Source organism: Caretta caretta, chromosome 15 (assembly GCF_965140235.1).
Source record: "Caretta caretta isolate rCarCar2 chromosome 15, rCarCar1.hap1, whole genome shotgun sequence".
Lineage (NCBI taxonomy): Eukaryota > Metazoa > Chordata > Testudines > Cheloniidae > Caretta > Caretta caretta.
This window is the reverse complement of record NC_134220.1, coordinates 2,521,703-2,538,014: the sequence shown is the minus strand read 5'-3', so window position 1 is coordinate 2,538,014 and position 16,312 is coordinate 2,521,703. Positions and strand designations below refer to the sequence as shown.

At 59.3% G+C, this 16,312-nt stretch overlaps 1 protein-coding gene across 5 annotated transcripts in view; it reads right to left on the bottom strand.

Moving 5' to 3' along the window:
* Positions 1-5,263: 5,263 nt before the first annotated feature.
* DTX1 (deltex E3 ubiquitin ligase 1) overlaps positions 5,264-16,312 on the bottom strand; it is a 124,075-nt gene continuing 113,026 nt past the window's right edge. For all 5 annotated transcript variants that reach the window (XM_048822255.2, XM_048822252.2, XM_075120163.1 and 2 more), the window contains 7 exons: positions 12,089-12,150; positions 11,543-11,704; positions 9,638-9,699; positions 8,244-8,402; positions 7,629-7,790; positions 7,030-7,119; positions 5,264-6,762 (listed from right to left, as the gene is read on the bottom strand). In XM_048822255.2, coding sequence (XP_048678212.2) covers positions 6,538-6,762; positions 7,030-7,119; positions 7,629-7,790; positions 8,244-8,402; positions 9,638-9,699; positions 11,543-11,704; positions 12,089-12,150 — 922 coding nt within the window. In that variant the 3' untranslated portion in view covers positions 5,264-6,537. The remainder of the gene's footprint in view (positions 6,763-7,029; positions 7,120-7,628; positions 7,791-8,243; positions 8,403-9,637; positions 9,700-11,542; positions 11,705-12,088; positions 12,151-16,312) is intronic.

The following is a 16,312-nucleotide window of genomic DNA, read 5'->3' as shown; positions in this document are numbered from 1 at the left end:
CTGGGCAGAGGGAGTGAGGATGGAGAAAAAGGCTTCCCCTTGCACCTCCAGCTGGCATCAGAGAGAAGACACAAACCAGTCTGTGTGCGGGCACACACACAGAGAGGCACGCACAGATAGATGCACACATAGACACACAGACACACACACACACACCGCCCCCCCATGCGCCATGCTGGCCTGACACCCCTGCCCTAACACACACACTCTCAGCCTCTCCCTGTTCTCGTACCTGGCTCCTGCCCTTACCCACCCCTCCCCTGCCCTTCTCTACTCACCCCCTGTCAAATCCCCTGTGACGTTGCACTCCAAAAGAAATCTGATGAGGTTCAACAAGGACAAATGCAGAGTCCTGCACTTAGGACGGAAGAATCCCATGCACCGCTACAGACTAGGGACCGAATGGCTCGGCAGCAGTTCTGCAGAAAAGGAACTAGGGGTTACAGTGGACGAGAAGCTGGATATGAGTCAGCAGTGTGCCCTTGTTGCCAAGAAGGCCAATGGCATTTTGGGATGTATAAGTAGGGGCATTGCCAGCAGATCGAGGGACGTGATCGTTCCCCTCTATTCGACATTGGTGAGGCCTCATCTGGAGTACTGTGTCCAGTTTTGGACCCCACACTACAAGAAATGATTAGGGGGATGGAGCATATGATTTATGAGGAGAGGCTGAGGGAACTGGGATTGTTTAGTCTGCAGAAGAGAAGAATGTGGGGGGATTTGATAGCTGCTTTCAACTACCTAAAAGAGGGTTCCAAAGAGGATGGATCTAGACTATTCTCAGCGGTGGCAGATGAGTGAATGAGGAGTAATGGTCTCAAGTTGCTGCAGGGGAGGTTTAGGTTAGATATTAGGAAAAACTTTTTCACTGGGAGGGTGGTGAAACACTGGAATGCGTTACCTAGGGAGGTGGTAGAATCTCCTTCCTTAGAGGTTTTTAAGGTCAGGCTTGACAAAGCCCTGGCTGGGATGATTTAGTTGGAGATTGGTCCTGCTTTGAGCAGGGGGTTGGACTAGATGACCTCCTGAGGTCCCTTCCAACCCTGATATTCTATGATTCTATGATCAGTATTTCAAATGTGCTACTTTGGGTGTCACTCACAACTAGCCCTTCAGGTACAACAATGGAAAAGCCAGACAGGGCTGATGGCCCATTAGCAAAGACAATGGACTGTGAAAGAGTTTAGTCCTCCTGTGGACGCTCCAGGCAGCCTGCGAGTAATGGCTGCCAAAGCCCTGCAGAGACACGGGTCTGAGTCACCCACCCCTTGGAATGCCAGTGTTCTTCTGCTGGGTGACAAAGGGTTCCCCCCATACAGGAGAGCTATATAAGGCAGGGGAGTGACATCATCGTGGTTCTCCTCTGCCTCCCCACCCAAAGAGACACTGGTTAACACCTGAAAAGAAGAACTGAACCGAGGGGAGAAGAATTGAGCCCAGGCTCAAAGGTTGTCTAGTCTGTGAGTAATAATACCTGAAGTTTCAAGCAGCAGGCCACTACAGTGGCTTGCAAGAATCTCTGTAATCTACCTGTGACAATATTTAGGGTGACAAATTACTATTTGTAGCCAATTTCTTTAGTAAAGCAAGCTTAGTTTGAGTGTTTTGTTTTATTTGGTTAGTAATCTGCTCTGTTCTGTTTGCTATCTCTTTAACCACTTAAAATCTGCCTTTTATAGTTAATATATTTGTTTCGTTTATTATTAAACCCAGTTTGTGCAATTTCTAATGGGGTGGGGGGCAAGAAGTCATGCATATCTCTCTTCACATTGAGGAACAGGGTGAATTTTTAAGAGCTTGCGCTGTGCAGATCTTTCTATACAGCGCAAGTCAGTATTACTTTGGGTTTATTCCCTAAAGGGTATGTGCATGTGAGTGCTGGGGGTGTCCTCTCACAGAGCTGACTTCAGTCTTTGGCTGCAGCTGGGTGTGGCCCTACCTGTGTGTGCTGCAAGATGCCAGAGACTAATTCAGCAAAACAGGGAGAGGGAATCCAGGCTGGTGGAACATGAGGGGCTCAGTGAAACCCCAGTACATCAAGTGGCATCCCAGAAGCGAGGTCTAACCTGTTACACCCCCTCCCCCTCACTTAATCACAGGAAGGGGGCCTCACCCCGCTGGCCCCCTTGGTCCTGCCCTGGCTGCTGGCCTGCTCCCTGGATGAGTGACCCAGTCCTCTCCTTATGCCAGGGCTGGTGACAGGCCTGCGGGCACCAGAGAAGTGCCCCATGTACCACACCAGCCTCAGAGGAGCTGCAGCTGCTGCAGGGCTGATGCTGTTACAGGTTGGCCATATCTCAGACACCAGGCCTGACAATGGGGCAGGCTCTTTGGGGCCAGGCACATTGGGGCAGGGACATGGACAATGCGCTCCTTGGTGGTGGGGGAAGGGAATTTCCTAATGGCCTGGGAGCTAGGCGTATGTGTGTGTGTACAAGGTGTGTACACTGAGGATGTGTGTGTGTCAGAGGCACGTTTGCATGTGCTGTGTGTGCGTGAGAGGGAGGCGGGTGTGCGTGCAGTGCGTGTGTCTACAGTGGGTGTCCAATGTGCATGGTGTGTGGGGGAGCAGGATGTGTGGCAGAGGGGGGTGCGAGCGTGCAGGCTGCATGCATGCAGTGTGTGTCTATTTTGCTGCTCTCAGGTCCCTGGACAGACCCCTGCCCAGATTTCTCATGGTGGGGTGAGAGCTGCTCTCTGGCCTGGCTGACTCCTGAGTGTGGGCTGGCTGTGTGATTTTGTGCTGCAGGAGTAAAGGGGACACTATGGGGCAGGAGCTATTCAGTGCCCTGCCCCCGGGGCCCTGCCTGAGCAGAGGAGGGTGCCGGCTCAAACACCCCGCCAATGTCCCGCTGGGTGACGGATGCTTCACGGTTGAGCCCTGGTACACCTTTCAGATGTAGGTGCCAGGCACGGCTCCCGCTCTGCTCAGCAGAGGGCACGAGCTGATTGCTGCAGGGGGCCGGCGGGGCCCATCCCTGCGGCCGGCACTGCCAGGTACCCGCTGGCTGCCTCGGGCTTTCCGCTGTGGGGGCAGGACGAGCCATCAGGGCACTTCGAACCATGTGCGGATGACAAGCAGCACCAGGGCAGCCTGTGGCTGTGGCAAGGGATGGTTGGCCTGGGTGTCGTACCCCAGGGTGACGGGCACAACGGCCGCTGAGAGGGCGGGCGAGAGCAGGGACTCCTGCTGCAAGAGCACCAGAGACTGGGAGGCTGGGTGCTGAGAGATGGGAGCTGGGCGTGTCCCATGGCTGTTAGTTATTTGTACAGGAGCCCAAGTCATGTGGGGTCTTGGGGAGAGGGTTCATGCGGGGTGGGTGCTGGGGCGCCTGCCTGTGTGTGTGGGCAGTGGGGACATGTGGATCCACAAGGGGGTGGTGCTGGGGTTCCTGCCCAAGTGTGGGCACTGGGCGGCGGGTGTCTGCAAGGGGGTGTGCTGGGGTTCCTGCCCAAGTGTGGGCACTGGGCGGCGGGTGTCTGCAAGGGGGTGGTGCTGGGGCGCCTGCCTGTGTGTGTGGGCAGTGGGGACATGTGGATCCACAAGGGGGTGGTGCTGGGGTTCCTGCCCAAGTGTGGGCACTGGGCGGCGGGTGTCTGCAAGGGGGTGTGCTGGGGTTCCTGCCCAAGTGTGGGCACTGGGGGGCATGTGTCTGCAAGGGGGTGTGCTGGGGTTCCTGCCCAAGTGTGGGCACTGGGCGGCGGGTGTCTGCAAGGGGGTGTGCTGGGGTTCCTGCCCAAGTGTGGGCACTGGGGGGCATGTGTCTGCAAGGGGGTGTGCTGGGGTTCCTGCCCAAGTGTGGGCACTGGGGGGCATGTGTCTGCAAGGGGGTGTGCTGGGGTTCCTGCCCAAGTGTGGGCACTGGGGGGAATGTGTCTGCAAGGGGGGGTGCTGGGGTTCCTGCCTGCATGTGGGCATTGGGGGCAGGGTCTGCATGTCCGTAGGGACCCTAGCTGCTCACCCCGGCGTGCCCTCAGCTGGGCCTGCGGGAGAGGATGGTTTGTTGTCCCCTGCCCTGGGGAGGTGCCAGCCCCCACGGAAGCGTGTGCTCAGCATACGCGGGTGTGCCAAAGCATGACAGCAGAGAATACCGGAGCCTCCAGTGCCCTCTGGGCCCTGTCTAGACACTGGGGTCTGGAGCCCCTCTCCTCTCTGCAGATCTCTGGGCCTGGCAGTGGGAGGACAGACAGCGAGAGGCAGGACCAGCCACACTGGCCAACGGCTCCTCAACAGCAAGGAAGCAGAGGGGCTCTGCCTGCACCCAGTCCCTGGCCATGGACACCAGCTTGCCAGACTCAGAGCCTTCTCCCTCTCCTCACTGCTCCCTTACACCCCACAACCTTCCTCCCCCACCCCTCCAGCCTTCCTCCCCCACACCAGCCTTCCTCCTCCCCTGCCACCAGCCTTCCTCCCCCCCCCCGCTTCTAACCTTCCTCCTCCCCCCACCTCCAGCCTTCCCCCCCTGCCTCCAGCCTTCCTCCTCCCCTGCCACCAGCCTTCCTCCCCCCCTGCCTCCAGGCTTCCTCCCTGCCACCAGCCTTCCTCCTCCTCCCCAGCTTTCTGCCTCCTCCCACCAAGGCTACTCCCTCCTCCCCTCAGCCTCTCGCCTCCTCTCTCTCATGTCTCACACCCAGCCAGCCAGTCCCCACCTGCCAAAGGAACAGGACACCCCCCCCAGCCCTCCGCTGCAATGCCATCGGCCCTTGGGCTGAGATCCTTGGGCTGCCTTGTGTGCTGAGGGGGGCACTCCAGCCCATTGGGACAGCCTCGCTGTGTGCGCCGTGCTGCTTCCATGGCACGTGTGGGGAGCCTGGGGGACCCCTGCCTCTTCTACCCGCATCTGTTTGCCACTCTGCAGGGAACAGGGAGTTTAAGGGGCCTGTCTAGGCAACACCGTTCCCATGCCCTACAGGGGCGCAGCCCAGCAAGGTGTGATCTCCCGCTGCTGCTAAGTCCCACATTACGCAGAGCTCAACCAGCTCCTGGGAGGCCCAAAGCCCAGGGCAAAGCGGAGGCCCCACCAGGCAGCACAGAAGGGGGCGTGACCCAGCCAAGGTTGCCCCACGAGGCTCCTGAGCAGCTAGCCCTGCTCTCACCGTTCGTGTGGATCATACGCCCCAAAGCAGCTCCCGCCAGCAAGGAGCTAGTGCCCTTGGGCAAGCCCACCCGATGGCTTCAGGCGGAGAGGCTGCAGGTGCACAGGGAAAGGGGCCGTGACCGGGACACCCTTTCCAGCACGAGCAGGCACTTGCCAAGCAGGGGGACACCAACCGGAAGAGCAGGTTTATTTTCCAGCTAAAGGGGTGCTACATACACGGGGAACAAACCCCCGAGCCAGAACCAGGCCCGGGGTTTTAAAGCCACGCATGCAAAGGGCACGTGCATGCAGGTAGGCAGGTGTGCCAATCTCCACTGGCACACGGGTATCAGCCATGCACTGTTTGCACATGTGGCTTTTAAAATCGTAAGTGGCCCTTTGAATCCTGGCTGGTGCCGCCTGAAGGGACCAATCAGGGCAGTGGCGGCTCACGGGCAAGAGGTCTGTTTGCTGCTGATTGGGTGTTGACTGCTTCACCCCTCTTCTTTAAGGGGAAATAAACCACTTCTGCGAGGCTGCCAAAAAGGGGCGTCCGGCTCGGGTCTTAGCTAGCTGGTGTCTCTGCAGTGCAGAGTGCTAAGCGTTACCGTCACCCCGCTGGTTGATCCCTGCGCCCCTGCCAGGCTTGGAGCCCTCACTCTGGGACAGGGATAGTGCATGCAGGGCTGGGAGCGCAGGAGGGGCAAAACCCCTGCCAAGTCAGTGGAGTAAGAGCCACCTCATTTTCCATCCCTGCCCAGCTGTGGGAGCAGTTCTCTCCTGTGCACTGCCTGTTCCCTTTCCCCAGCCTGGGCCCTTTCCCCTCCCTTTCCAAGTGGCGGCAATGAGGAGCAACGGCAAATGTGCCCCGTGGCTGTGGGGGGAGGTGGCTCACCCAGACGATGCTGGCCCAGACCGGACAGGACACGTGGTGGCAGTGGAGCTGTGGGAGAGTTGGCCAGCAGTTGCCCCTTTGGCTATGTGCGTGTGTTTTAGTAGATATTGTACAGGATTTCCAGCGAGAGCGAGCTTTATGGAGGGGACGTGGGTGTGTACAGTCAGGCGTGGGCTGGGGTCTCTAACAGGGAAAATATCACAGCTCCCAAGAGTATAAAAAAGAATCAGCCCAGCTTTGCATTGCTTGGTCACTCACACAGCTCCTGCTGGCCTGCTGCTTGCCGGCTGGCAGGTCTGAGGGCCGCACACAGTATTGGTTCCTGGGAGAGCCCCTCCGCCTGGTGGGTGACGTGCCCTGGCCGCCCAGCCAAGCCCAGCATTGCAGTCTGAAGGTTACTGAAGGTCAAGGCAGCGGAAGCAGAGTGAGAGCTCTGGGAAGGCGGGTGGTTCCCGGACATGGGGGTGGTGGAGGACGGACTCACGGAGACACACACGAACGCACACGGACGCAGGCGGGGTTTGGCTGCCGAGAAGCACGCTAGCAGAGAGTGGGAGCTCCTCCTCAGTCCTTCAGGTTGGCTTCCGAGACCCCCTGGGCCATCAGCTCAGCCAGGACATTGTCCAGGTAGTTGGGGTCGGGGTAGCCATGGCCAGTGAGGTTGGAACCAAACTCTGTCTTGTGATGGATCTCGTTCCACACCACAGTGTCGCACTCTCCCGTCGTGCTGGATGTGCCGATGGTGAAGATGAGCCGGCGGTCCCATGCCACAATCAGGAGCTTCAGAACCTATGGGGCAAGAGGGAGGTCAAACACCCTGCCTGGCCATGGCATGCCCCAGCTGGCCTACAGCGCCCTGCTCTGGGGCTGAGATCCTCTCCCCAGTCTGCCAGCATGTCCTGAGAGGGGAGAGGCCTGCCTGCTCCTCCGTCCCCAGAGCACCATAGGGAGCGTCTATGGCACTGCTCCCTGATTGCTATTGAGGGCTCGGCCCTCCTCTGGACATCTCTCTAGCGCAGGAGAGGCTCCAGGGGGTGTGGGGAGCAGGTCACTCACCTTCCTGCCTTTCTCATTGTCCGGTAGGTAGCAGTGCCGGGGGAAGCCTCGGGCCGTGAACTTCTTTCCGGGGTTCAGGTGCTCTGGGCCCTGGCAGGGAACAAAGCAGGCGCTGGGGAAATCCTGCAGCCAGCAGCTGTGCCTGAAATGCGTCACCCCCCTGCTCGACCAAAGAGGGCAGCACGCCTGCCCACGCCCCCTGCATTGCTCAGGGGGCCCCGGCTGGAGGGGGCTGAGAGTGAGACATGTCGGCCGACAATGGGGCCCAACCTGCAGGCAGCAGGGGTCTGAGCGAGATCCCGCCTGGTAAGGCGTGGCACAGCTACTGGGAGGCCAGCGACCGCACCACCCAGGAATAGGAGATGGGGCCTGGCATAGACCCACCACCAAATCCATGGGGTGTCACACCCTGGGCTGCCTCTGCAGAGGAGGCCTCAGTCTCTCCATCAGTTGCCCCCAGGGCCAGGTGGAGTGGTAGGAGGATGTGGCATGCTCAGCCACGTGGGGGATCTCCTGAGGGGGAGGGAGCACACTCCAACTCTTCTGGCCACGGAGGCACTGGCTTCCCCCGGAGATTCCTCTGTCCCTGGGCGGCTCACCTGGATGCCCGTGGGGATGTCGTAGACGATGCGGATGGTTCTGGAGTCCGTGTAGCCTGGCAGCGAGTGTGGGATGATGTGGAACTCCATCTTCCCTGGGGGCTGGGTCCCGGTCTTCTCCCCATAGATGGCCTTGCAGGTGGGGCACTGCAGGCTGCCATCCTTGGGGGCAGAGGCACAGGGTGAGGAGGGTCAGCCAGCCAGGCAGAGCATCCTGCTCCAGGGCACCGGCTGCAAACAGGCTGCCGGCGGGGGAGCAGCTTCCAGGGCCCTTCTGCAGCCGGGTTTTGACAGGTAATGGGGGAGTCTCCCGTCGCAGGGCACTATCCTTCCCGCAGGCAGGGCTGTTCGGCTCCATGGCGCTGGCTGGGTGTCAGCCAAACCCAGCTCCGGGGCAAGCGTGCCGAAGGCCCTGGAGGGGCACCAAGGCTGGAACTGACCGAGCCTCTGCTGACGGCCCAGAGCTGGTTGTGAGGTCCCTGCGGGGCCGTGGGATGGGTCAAGTGATCAGGGAGGGGAGGGCACAGGGGGCTCTCAGCTGCCTGCCAGGGGGTTCTGCTGGAGGGACCTCTCCCTGGCTGAGACAGCAGGTCCCCACCCTGCCCCAGCTCTCACCTTGTTGCCGTTGTTGTACATGGCCACCAGGCAGAGGAGGTGGTACATGTGCCCGCACTTGCCCAGCTTGCCCACCAGCTCCGGCTTGGCGCCCCTGTGGCTGAGGAGGCCCTCGTAGCCGGACGAGGCCACCAGCCTCTCCATGCAGATGGTGCAGTCCTGCCGGGGAGCGGGGTGTTAACAGAGCTGAGCTGCCCCCGCACCAACCCCCCGCCCCCCGGCCCCCAGAGCCCAGCAGCTGGTTCCACCATCACCCCCCTGCCCAAGGGGCCAGGCGGCAGGGTTGGGTCTCTGGCGCCTTTGTAGCCTTTGGGTACACATCCTTCCCACGGCACCTGCTCTGCCACCCAGCCTGGCTGCCCCGACATCTGCCTGCCCCACCATCCTGCCCTGCTCCTCACCCACTCCATTCTTCTGCCCCCACTGCCCCGACCCCCCTTCCCCAAACTGCCTCCTCGGCCCCACCCCTGCCCCCACTGGCCCCTTGGACCCTTTGCCCTGTCCCTGCCCCCACTGCCCCAACCCCCCTGTCCCCACTGCCCCTTGGCCCCACCCCTGCCCCCACTGCCCCCTCAGCTCCTTTGCCCTGTCCCTGCCCCCACTACCCTGCCCCCCTTCACCCCTGTGCCCCCACTGCCTCCTCGGCCCTACCCCTGCACCCCACTGTCTCCTCGCCCCCTCTGCCCCACCCCCCCACCTCCACTGCCCCCTTCGCCCCTCTGGCCCGACCCCCCTACCCCCGCTGTCCTCTTGGCCCCTCCGCTCCCCCACTCGCTCCCGTTGGCCTCTCTCCCTCCACCCCCAGCCTCTGCCCTTCACTCCTCCCACTGGCCTCTCTCCGCCCTGCTCCCTGGCCGGCAGCTCTCATGGAGGACTGGCCTGTCTCAGCCTTAGCGGGCGTGGACTGCACCAGGGCCGGGGCCAGCTGCATGGGGCAGTGAACCCCTTTGTCCCGTCCCCTTCAGTGGCTTCAGTGTCACTGCAGAACTGGTGCAGAAGCAGCAAGTGGTTGAAACCCGGGGCCAAAGGAGCTGGAAACTGGGGGAGTGTGGAGACGGGAGGGCCTGGGGGAGTCGGGGGGTTCTCCAGGGGGTATTTTGGGAAAGGGGTGCTGCCTGGCTGGTGTCCTGAGGGGGGGCAGAGTTAAGGGGGTGGCAGAGGTGAGGTGTGTGTCTGTGGGCGGAGGAGCTGCTGGGGTCCCTGCTGCTGGAGTTTTATACCAGGTGTGTTGTATGTCACTGTGTCCCCAAGAGTTCACAGTGTATTCACAGGCCACTGCGGGGCTGCCACTCACATGGGGCTAGTCATCCATGCCGCGCCCCAGCCCTGGGTACTGTCCGGTCCCATCCGCCCCCAGGGCAGGGCTACTGTGAGAACCATGCGTAGGGGCTCACCTCGTCCGGCGGGCTCTTCACCTTCTGGATGTACCGGCGCACCACATCCTCGGGGTTCTTGCCTGCCCCAGCAGAGAAGCAGAGGGTCAGATTGCACCCTCATGGCCCACAGTGCCCCAGGGCCACCCACTCAGCTGGGGCACGCGGCCCCTTGCTCCACAGCTAAGAGCCACATCAGGGTCGGGGGGGAGGAGGACCGGACGGACCCAGAAACTGGCTTGGCTGGAGCGGGTGGGAAAGCCTTTCATCAGCTGGGTGGGGGTGGGGGGGTCCATTCTTGGAAGCCACAGGAGGAGGGAGCATGAAGAGGGAATCCCCCTGCCCCCTAGGACAGGAGTCCCCCCGCTCAGGGCTTAGGGGCCCAGCTCAGAGGCAGAATCAGGATGAAATTCTCCAGTCAGGATGGTGCAGAGCTCCACTCTCTGGCTCGGGTCCCCGGGGACAGAGGCTGCTGTGGTTTTTGGAACAGCGAGAGCTGGGTGAGGAGTGGGTCACACCGCGTCCCCTGAAGCACGTGGCTCCCTCCCGCTTCACCTCAGACACGGCATCCAAGGGGCTAAAGCAGGGCAAACTACGTTGCTGCGTGTCTCCCTGCGGGACCTGGCCTCCTCACCCCAAGCTTGCTCACCACTGGCGAGGGGCTGGCCTGTCACTGTGCCCCATGAGTTTGGGATTGTGTGTGGGGAGGGGGAGTGCAGCCTGCACGCGTCTGAGCAATACCCTCAGCGTCTGGCCCTCGGGGCGTGTGACTGGGCGCCCGGTCACATGGGATTGGGGGCCTGCCCTCTATAAGCCGCAGCTGGGCCGGAGCAGTCTCTCGGGGAGACGATGGGGAGCAGCAGCCGAGGCCGTGTGTCTCAGGGAGGCGACGGGACGATGGGCTCGACCGCTCGCTGCTCCGCCCCGCCCTGCCCTTTCAGGAGGCACCTGGCACACTCTGCGCTGATGTAAACCGACGGGCGAATCTCTCATGACTCCCACGCATTAGGGAGACTAGAACTGGTGGAGCCTAGGCCACTGCCCTGGCACGGAATTACAGAAGCAGTGAGTCTGGGCCTCAACGGCAAGGGCTGTGAAATCAGACCCCCCCTGTGAAATCTAGCTATTGGAAGGGGGTGGGAGGGCTGGGGGCACCAGGGGCTCCGACCTGGCTCCAGCAGCCATGTACCTTCTTGCTCTGGCTGTGAAATTGATCAAAATGGACTGTGAATTTGGTAGGGCCCTAAAAAGAATCCCTCCCTCCTCCCACCGCCTGTCTGTCTTGTCTATTTAGATTGGAAGCTCTCTGGGCCAGGACATTATATCTGTGCACCTAGCACGGGCGCCCTGAGCTCTGCTGGGCTAACCGAATCCACAGCCCCGTTGCAGCAGCTTGCAGGTAAGAACAGTCTTAGGTTCATAGAGCTCAAGACCAGACAGGATCATGAGATCATCTCGTCTGACCCCCTGCAGCTCACAGGCCATTACCCCTGGATTCAGCCCAATAGCCTTTGATTGGCTGAAGCACCTGCCCCAGTCTTGAGTTGTAGATCTCACAAGCTGGAGAATCCACCACTTCCCTTGGTAGTTGGTTCCAGTGGTTACTCACCCTCACTGTCACATATTCGTGTCTAATCTGAATTTGTTTGGCTTGACCTTCCAGCCATAGGTTCTAGTTCCGCCTTTCTCTGCTAGTTTAAAGAGCCCAGTTTGGCAAAGAAGCCCAGGACTGGGATATCAGCGGGGCTTGGCGTCAGGAGAGACTCAGGGGTGGAGGTGATCTGCTCCAGGCTGTACTGTGCCTTGGCATGGCTATCCGGCCTCTCCATGTCATTATGCTCCCAGCTAGATCCCAGCACTGGGATTGCCAGGATGGAGGCCAGGGCTTGTGGCTCTGTGGGCTGGAGAGAGGGTGCTGTCTCTTACTCTTTTTGAGGTGCTTCTTCTTGGTTTTCCTGCAGATGCCATTGATCCCGGGCACTGGCTTGATGTCGCCCTTGTTCACGGGCGGAGGGTGTAGGATGGGCTTCGGGGCCCGGGTCAGGCATACAGGCAGCCCAGCAGCACACATCAAAATGCCTGTCATACCTGTGTCACAGAGTGATGATAAGGGTAACAGTAAGGCCAAGTGCAGACACTTAGGGGGCTGGGTGATTACCTCCCCACTGAGCGGCAACAATCCCAGCATGGAACAGGATCTCCTGCAGTCTGTGAGACTGACCTCAAATGCTGAAATTGTCCCTTCACTTTGAAGTGAGATGGATAGGTTGTACCATCCATCCATCCATCCATCCATCCATCCATCCATCCATCCATCCATCCAGCATACCCAACCAGCCAGCCATCCGGCATACCCATCCATCCATCCATCCATCCACACTCACCATGATAAGTAAGTACCATCTCACTGGGCAGTGTTATACCCAGGAGTGGACAGCTGCACAGAGCTGGGGGAATTCCAGCTGCTCTTACCTGCCAGGGCAGGATGGACTGGTCCAGTTCCATTCAGATTCTTAACCGGGAGGGCAGGAACCCTGAAGCAGAGACAAGAGAAGTGAAGCAGAAAGCACGTTTAGTTGTTGGAAGGTAGTGCCCAGAAAGCTAAGCCACACCTTCGGTAACCACTGCTCCAAGAGAGGGAGAGGGGAGCGGAGGTGAAATTAGTGATGTTGTTTCCCAGAGCATCGTACCTTTCCAGGGGTGATGCCAGAATCCCTTCCAAGAGAGTGCAGAAATCCAGCCCAGAATCTAAAGGTGACCACTCCTGCATTCAGAGTATTAGCTAATGGAGCATGCCCCATGGTCAGACCAGCAGAGAGCCCCTCTCTCTGTCAGACCCTCAGAAAGAGGATCCCTGACCCAGATCCTGTGTGCCCATTGATGCCCTTGTTACATCAAGGCTGGCAGCAGACTCAGGCTGCAGGGGATTCCATCTCATAGCACAGGATACAAATGATTCCCCCTGAACTCAGTGAGGGTCCCACCAGCTCCTGCAGTGGGTGCTGGGCATCCCAGGCCAGCAGAGAACAGCGGTATGCCCCTCTGGCTGATGGAGACAAGCCAGGTGAGGAGGGGCTTTGGGGGAAGCTGCACTGGCTGGTGGGTTTGCCTGTACCTGAGGCTAGGGATCTAGTGGGAGTGAGCCTGAGAGAGACTGCAGTACGAATAGAGGGGGAAAGCAAGCAGCTCCCCAGGGAATGCTCGAGGGGCAGAGTTCCTAGAGGGGCATCCTTGTTCTAGGGCTCCCAGCATGGGGCTGGTGGTCAGGAGACCTGAGCCCCTAACCTGTTGTGTACAGCTCTTGCTAGGGAGCCTCTGGGCTCTGCGCACTGAGGATAATAAATCTTCCCCTCTCTCCTTGGGTGAGGCATTCTGAGTCCTGCAGGTGAGAAGGGACCAATCCATTATATGACAGCCAGAGCATGTCCATTCTGCCCTAGGAGCCAGGCTCCCTCCCATCCCCACTCCCCAAATATCCACTGATCTCCTTCCACCCACAGCAATCTGTTCTGCTTTTCAGGCTGAACACCCGAGAGACAGGGCATGTGTGTTGGCCTGTCTCCCTCCCTCTCCTGCTCCTTCCCCTGTGCCAAACGTTGAGGCTGTGGGCCAGGAGTCCTGGGGGAAGGGGAAGCCCATGCGGGGCTGGGTTGTGCTAGCTGTTCCCCTCTGGCTAGCGCCCAGCAGCAGGCGGGCATGGTGCCCAGGCCCAGTCAGTGCGGCCAGGCGCGGTTGGTAATGAAGAGCCCAGCCCCCGGTGGGGTGAGAGAGCTTTCCCAGACATGTGTTCAATTAAGCCCTGTGCTCAGTCGTATTAATTAGAGCTCAGGATCTTGAGGCTGGGCCAAAATGTCCGCAAGGCTGATCCTGCTCCCTGTGGAGTAAAGCTTCTGGATTGCTTCTTGGGAGCCTTGCAGAGAGGCTAGGAGCCACCTCCACCACGGGGCAGGGCTGCCAGCTCGGTGGGGGGGGGGGCAGGAAAGGGGACCAGGACCCCCTCACTGCCATGTGGTCTCATTGTATTGCAATTCCCCAGGGAGAGAGGGAAGGATGTAGAGCCCCTACCCCAGTGGCTCTCCGAGCTTTCCATCCCACACCTCCGGGGCTGGGAAGAGCCAGCCCCAGTGAGGGCTCCAGGACGGCTGGCATCTGGGAAAGCTGTGAGCCAAGCAGGGAGCCTACCGGCAGCTTCAGCTGTGAGCCCGGGGCTAGGGCGCGTGAAACCGCCAAGAATGACAGCAAGGCAGTGTCTACACAGACACTGTGTCTCCCTAGCTGCACCGACACAAGCCCTGCGCCTGCGGTGGATGTTGGGAAGAGGTGATGTCGGGGAGCAGGCCGCTTACTTCGGCAGAAGCAGCATTCTGGTGCAGACACTGACGTGACTGGTCACAGGAATTAGAGATGGCAAAGTGCGGTCCCGTGGATTTCATCTCTTGGGGGAGGGAGCAGGGCAGGTGTGAGCCCTCCGGGGTGTTCTCCAGTGCTCTGTCCTACTCAGTTTGAAGTGACCCAGATGAGGGAGCTTTCACCACCACCAGTGTGCCCCCGTCTGGGATCACACCCGACTGTGCACATGCCAGGCACTGAATTTATGGGTGTAGCAGTTCAGTGAGGGGACGTGTCTCTGTGTGAGACCCTTGTGTCCATTCTCTGTGTGTGTGCTCAGAGCGTGTGGGCGTGTGCACACATGGTTAGGAACACTCCTGATGGGCTTCCATCTGCTTCTTGCTCCTCCGACTGACTAACTCCGTGCTGGCTGCTCAGGCCAGTGAGCCGAGAGCTGAGAGCACACAACGGCATGCTGCCAGGGCATCCCTGGCTCTGTTCCAAAGCTGCAGTGCTCAGCAGCAGCAGCAGGGATGGTCCCTGCCTTCCCAAACCTCTTGTGTGCCACTCTCCTTGCCTGCCCTTGCCCTGCATGACCCTGGCATCTCTCACATGGGTTTCCCCTTCAGAGCACCATGAGCTGTGTACAGTACCAGTGGGTGCCAGGCTGCGGGGGCGAATTCAGGCCCTGGCTCTTTAGTGGGGATGGCTGTGGTTGGGGATTGGGAGGGTGGATTTAGTGCTGGAATCTTACTGGCCCTGAGAGCCAGTCAGCGGATGCGAGGCCTCTCCCACGTAACTCTGCCGGTGCTCCCCAGTCCTGTGCTACTGCCCAATCCCTCCTCCCCCTCCAATGCCTCTACCCTGCCCTGCAACACCTTCCGCACTTCCAGCCCCACCACTGCTCCCCGAGCTGACCTGCAGCTCCACCAACGTCCCTCCAGACCCACCTGAGACCCTGCTGTCCCGGTCCCAGATCGGAGTTTGGAACTCTCCCTCACCTCTCCACGGTCTCCCCTTTGTCAGTTTCCAGCCTCCTGGTAAGGGGGAGAGAGGCAGGAGCGAGGGGCATGAGGCTCTGAGCTGCAGAGTCCAGGGTGGGAAGAAGGCAGTTCTGATGTCCTGGGGATGTCCCTTCCAGGGTTTGGAACAAGCTAAGAGCCCAGGGATCCAGCCCAGGTTACACTGGGCCAGGTGTTTTGGGGCCAAGTTCCTGGCTAGCCCAGCTCTATTGACTGCGTTGGACTGATGCCAGCAGAAGGTTGGACATGGGGAGTTCAGTTCAGGAAGGGTGATGCCTTTGCTCTACAGAGAAGATCAGTGCAGCTGATTGTTACGCACTTCAGCAGGAAGTCTCCAAGCTTGCATGTGTAACCTGCTGCCCGTTGGAACTGGCAGCAACAAGGGCCGGGTTCAATATCTAGGGGTTTCTCTTCAACAATGCAACACAAAACCAGCTCGAGCCCCCACCCAGTGACCTGGGACAATTACACACCACCCCCTGTAAGAGGCAATACTTCCCCTCTTGCAAGCACAGAGTCTGAGTGCAGAAAAGAAACTTTTAATAAAAGGAGGGAAGTAACCTGGCATTAATTTGTGGAAACACTGCAAATGTGGTTCATAAACATAAACCATGAGTAAAAGACCCACCCCCAAGTAAGTTGGGCAGTGTCCTTTTCTGTCAGGTTCTTAACTCCAGCAACCAAAAGTCCCTTTAACATGCCAGTCCCTTCTCTGCACCCCACTCATAGTTGTTGCCCTTGGTCAGTTCAGACCCCGAGGTGGAGGTGGGGGTGGGGGGGTTAGAAAGCACATTACTCGCTCCACTGCCCAGGCACTTGCCTACAGCTCCTCTTTGCCAGCCACCTGCTTGCCCCACCTCCGTCCCAGCGGCCCTGCCGGCTGATCCACGCTCTGCTCTTCTTCACCAGCTGATCACTATGCCTTTCCACCAGCTGCCCTACCAGTCAAACACTGCACCTCTCTGCTGGCTATCCTGCCAACCACTCACGAATCCACCAGGATGTCTTCAGGTCCCACCAACCCATGTCCCCTGCCTAGCGAGTGCCATTTAGTTGATGGTGAGTCCCTCCATCAGGCTAGACCACGGATAGGCCACCTATGGCCCGCGTGCCAAAGGCAGCACGCAAGATGATTTTCCGTGGCACTCACCCTGCCCGGGTCTTGGCCACCGGTTCGGGGGGACTCTGCATTTTATTTTAATTTTAAATGAAGTTTCTTAAATATTTTGAAAACCTTATTTACTTTACATATAACACTAGTTTAGTTATATATTATAGACTTATAGAAAGAGACCTTCTAAAAACATTAAAATGTATGACTGGCACGCGAAACCTTCAATTAGAG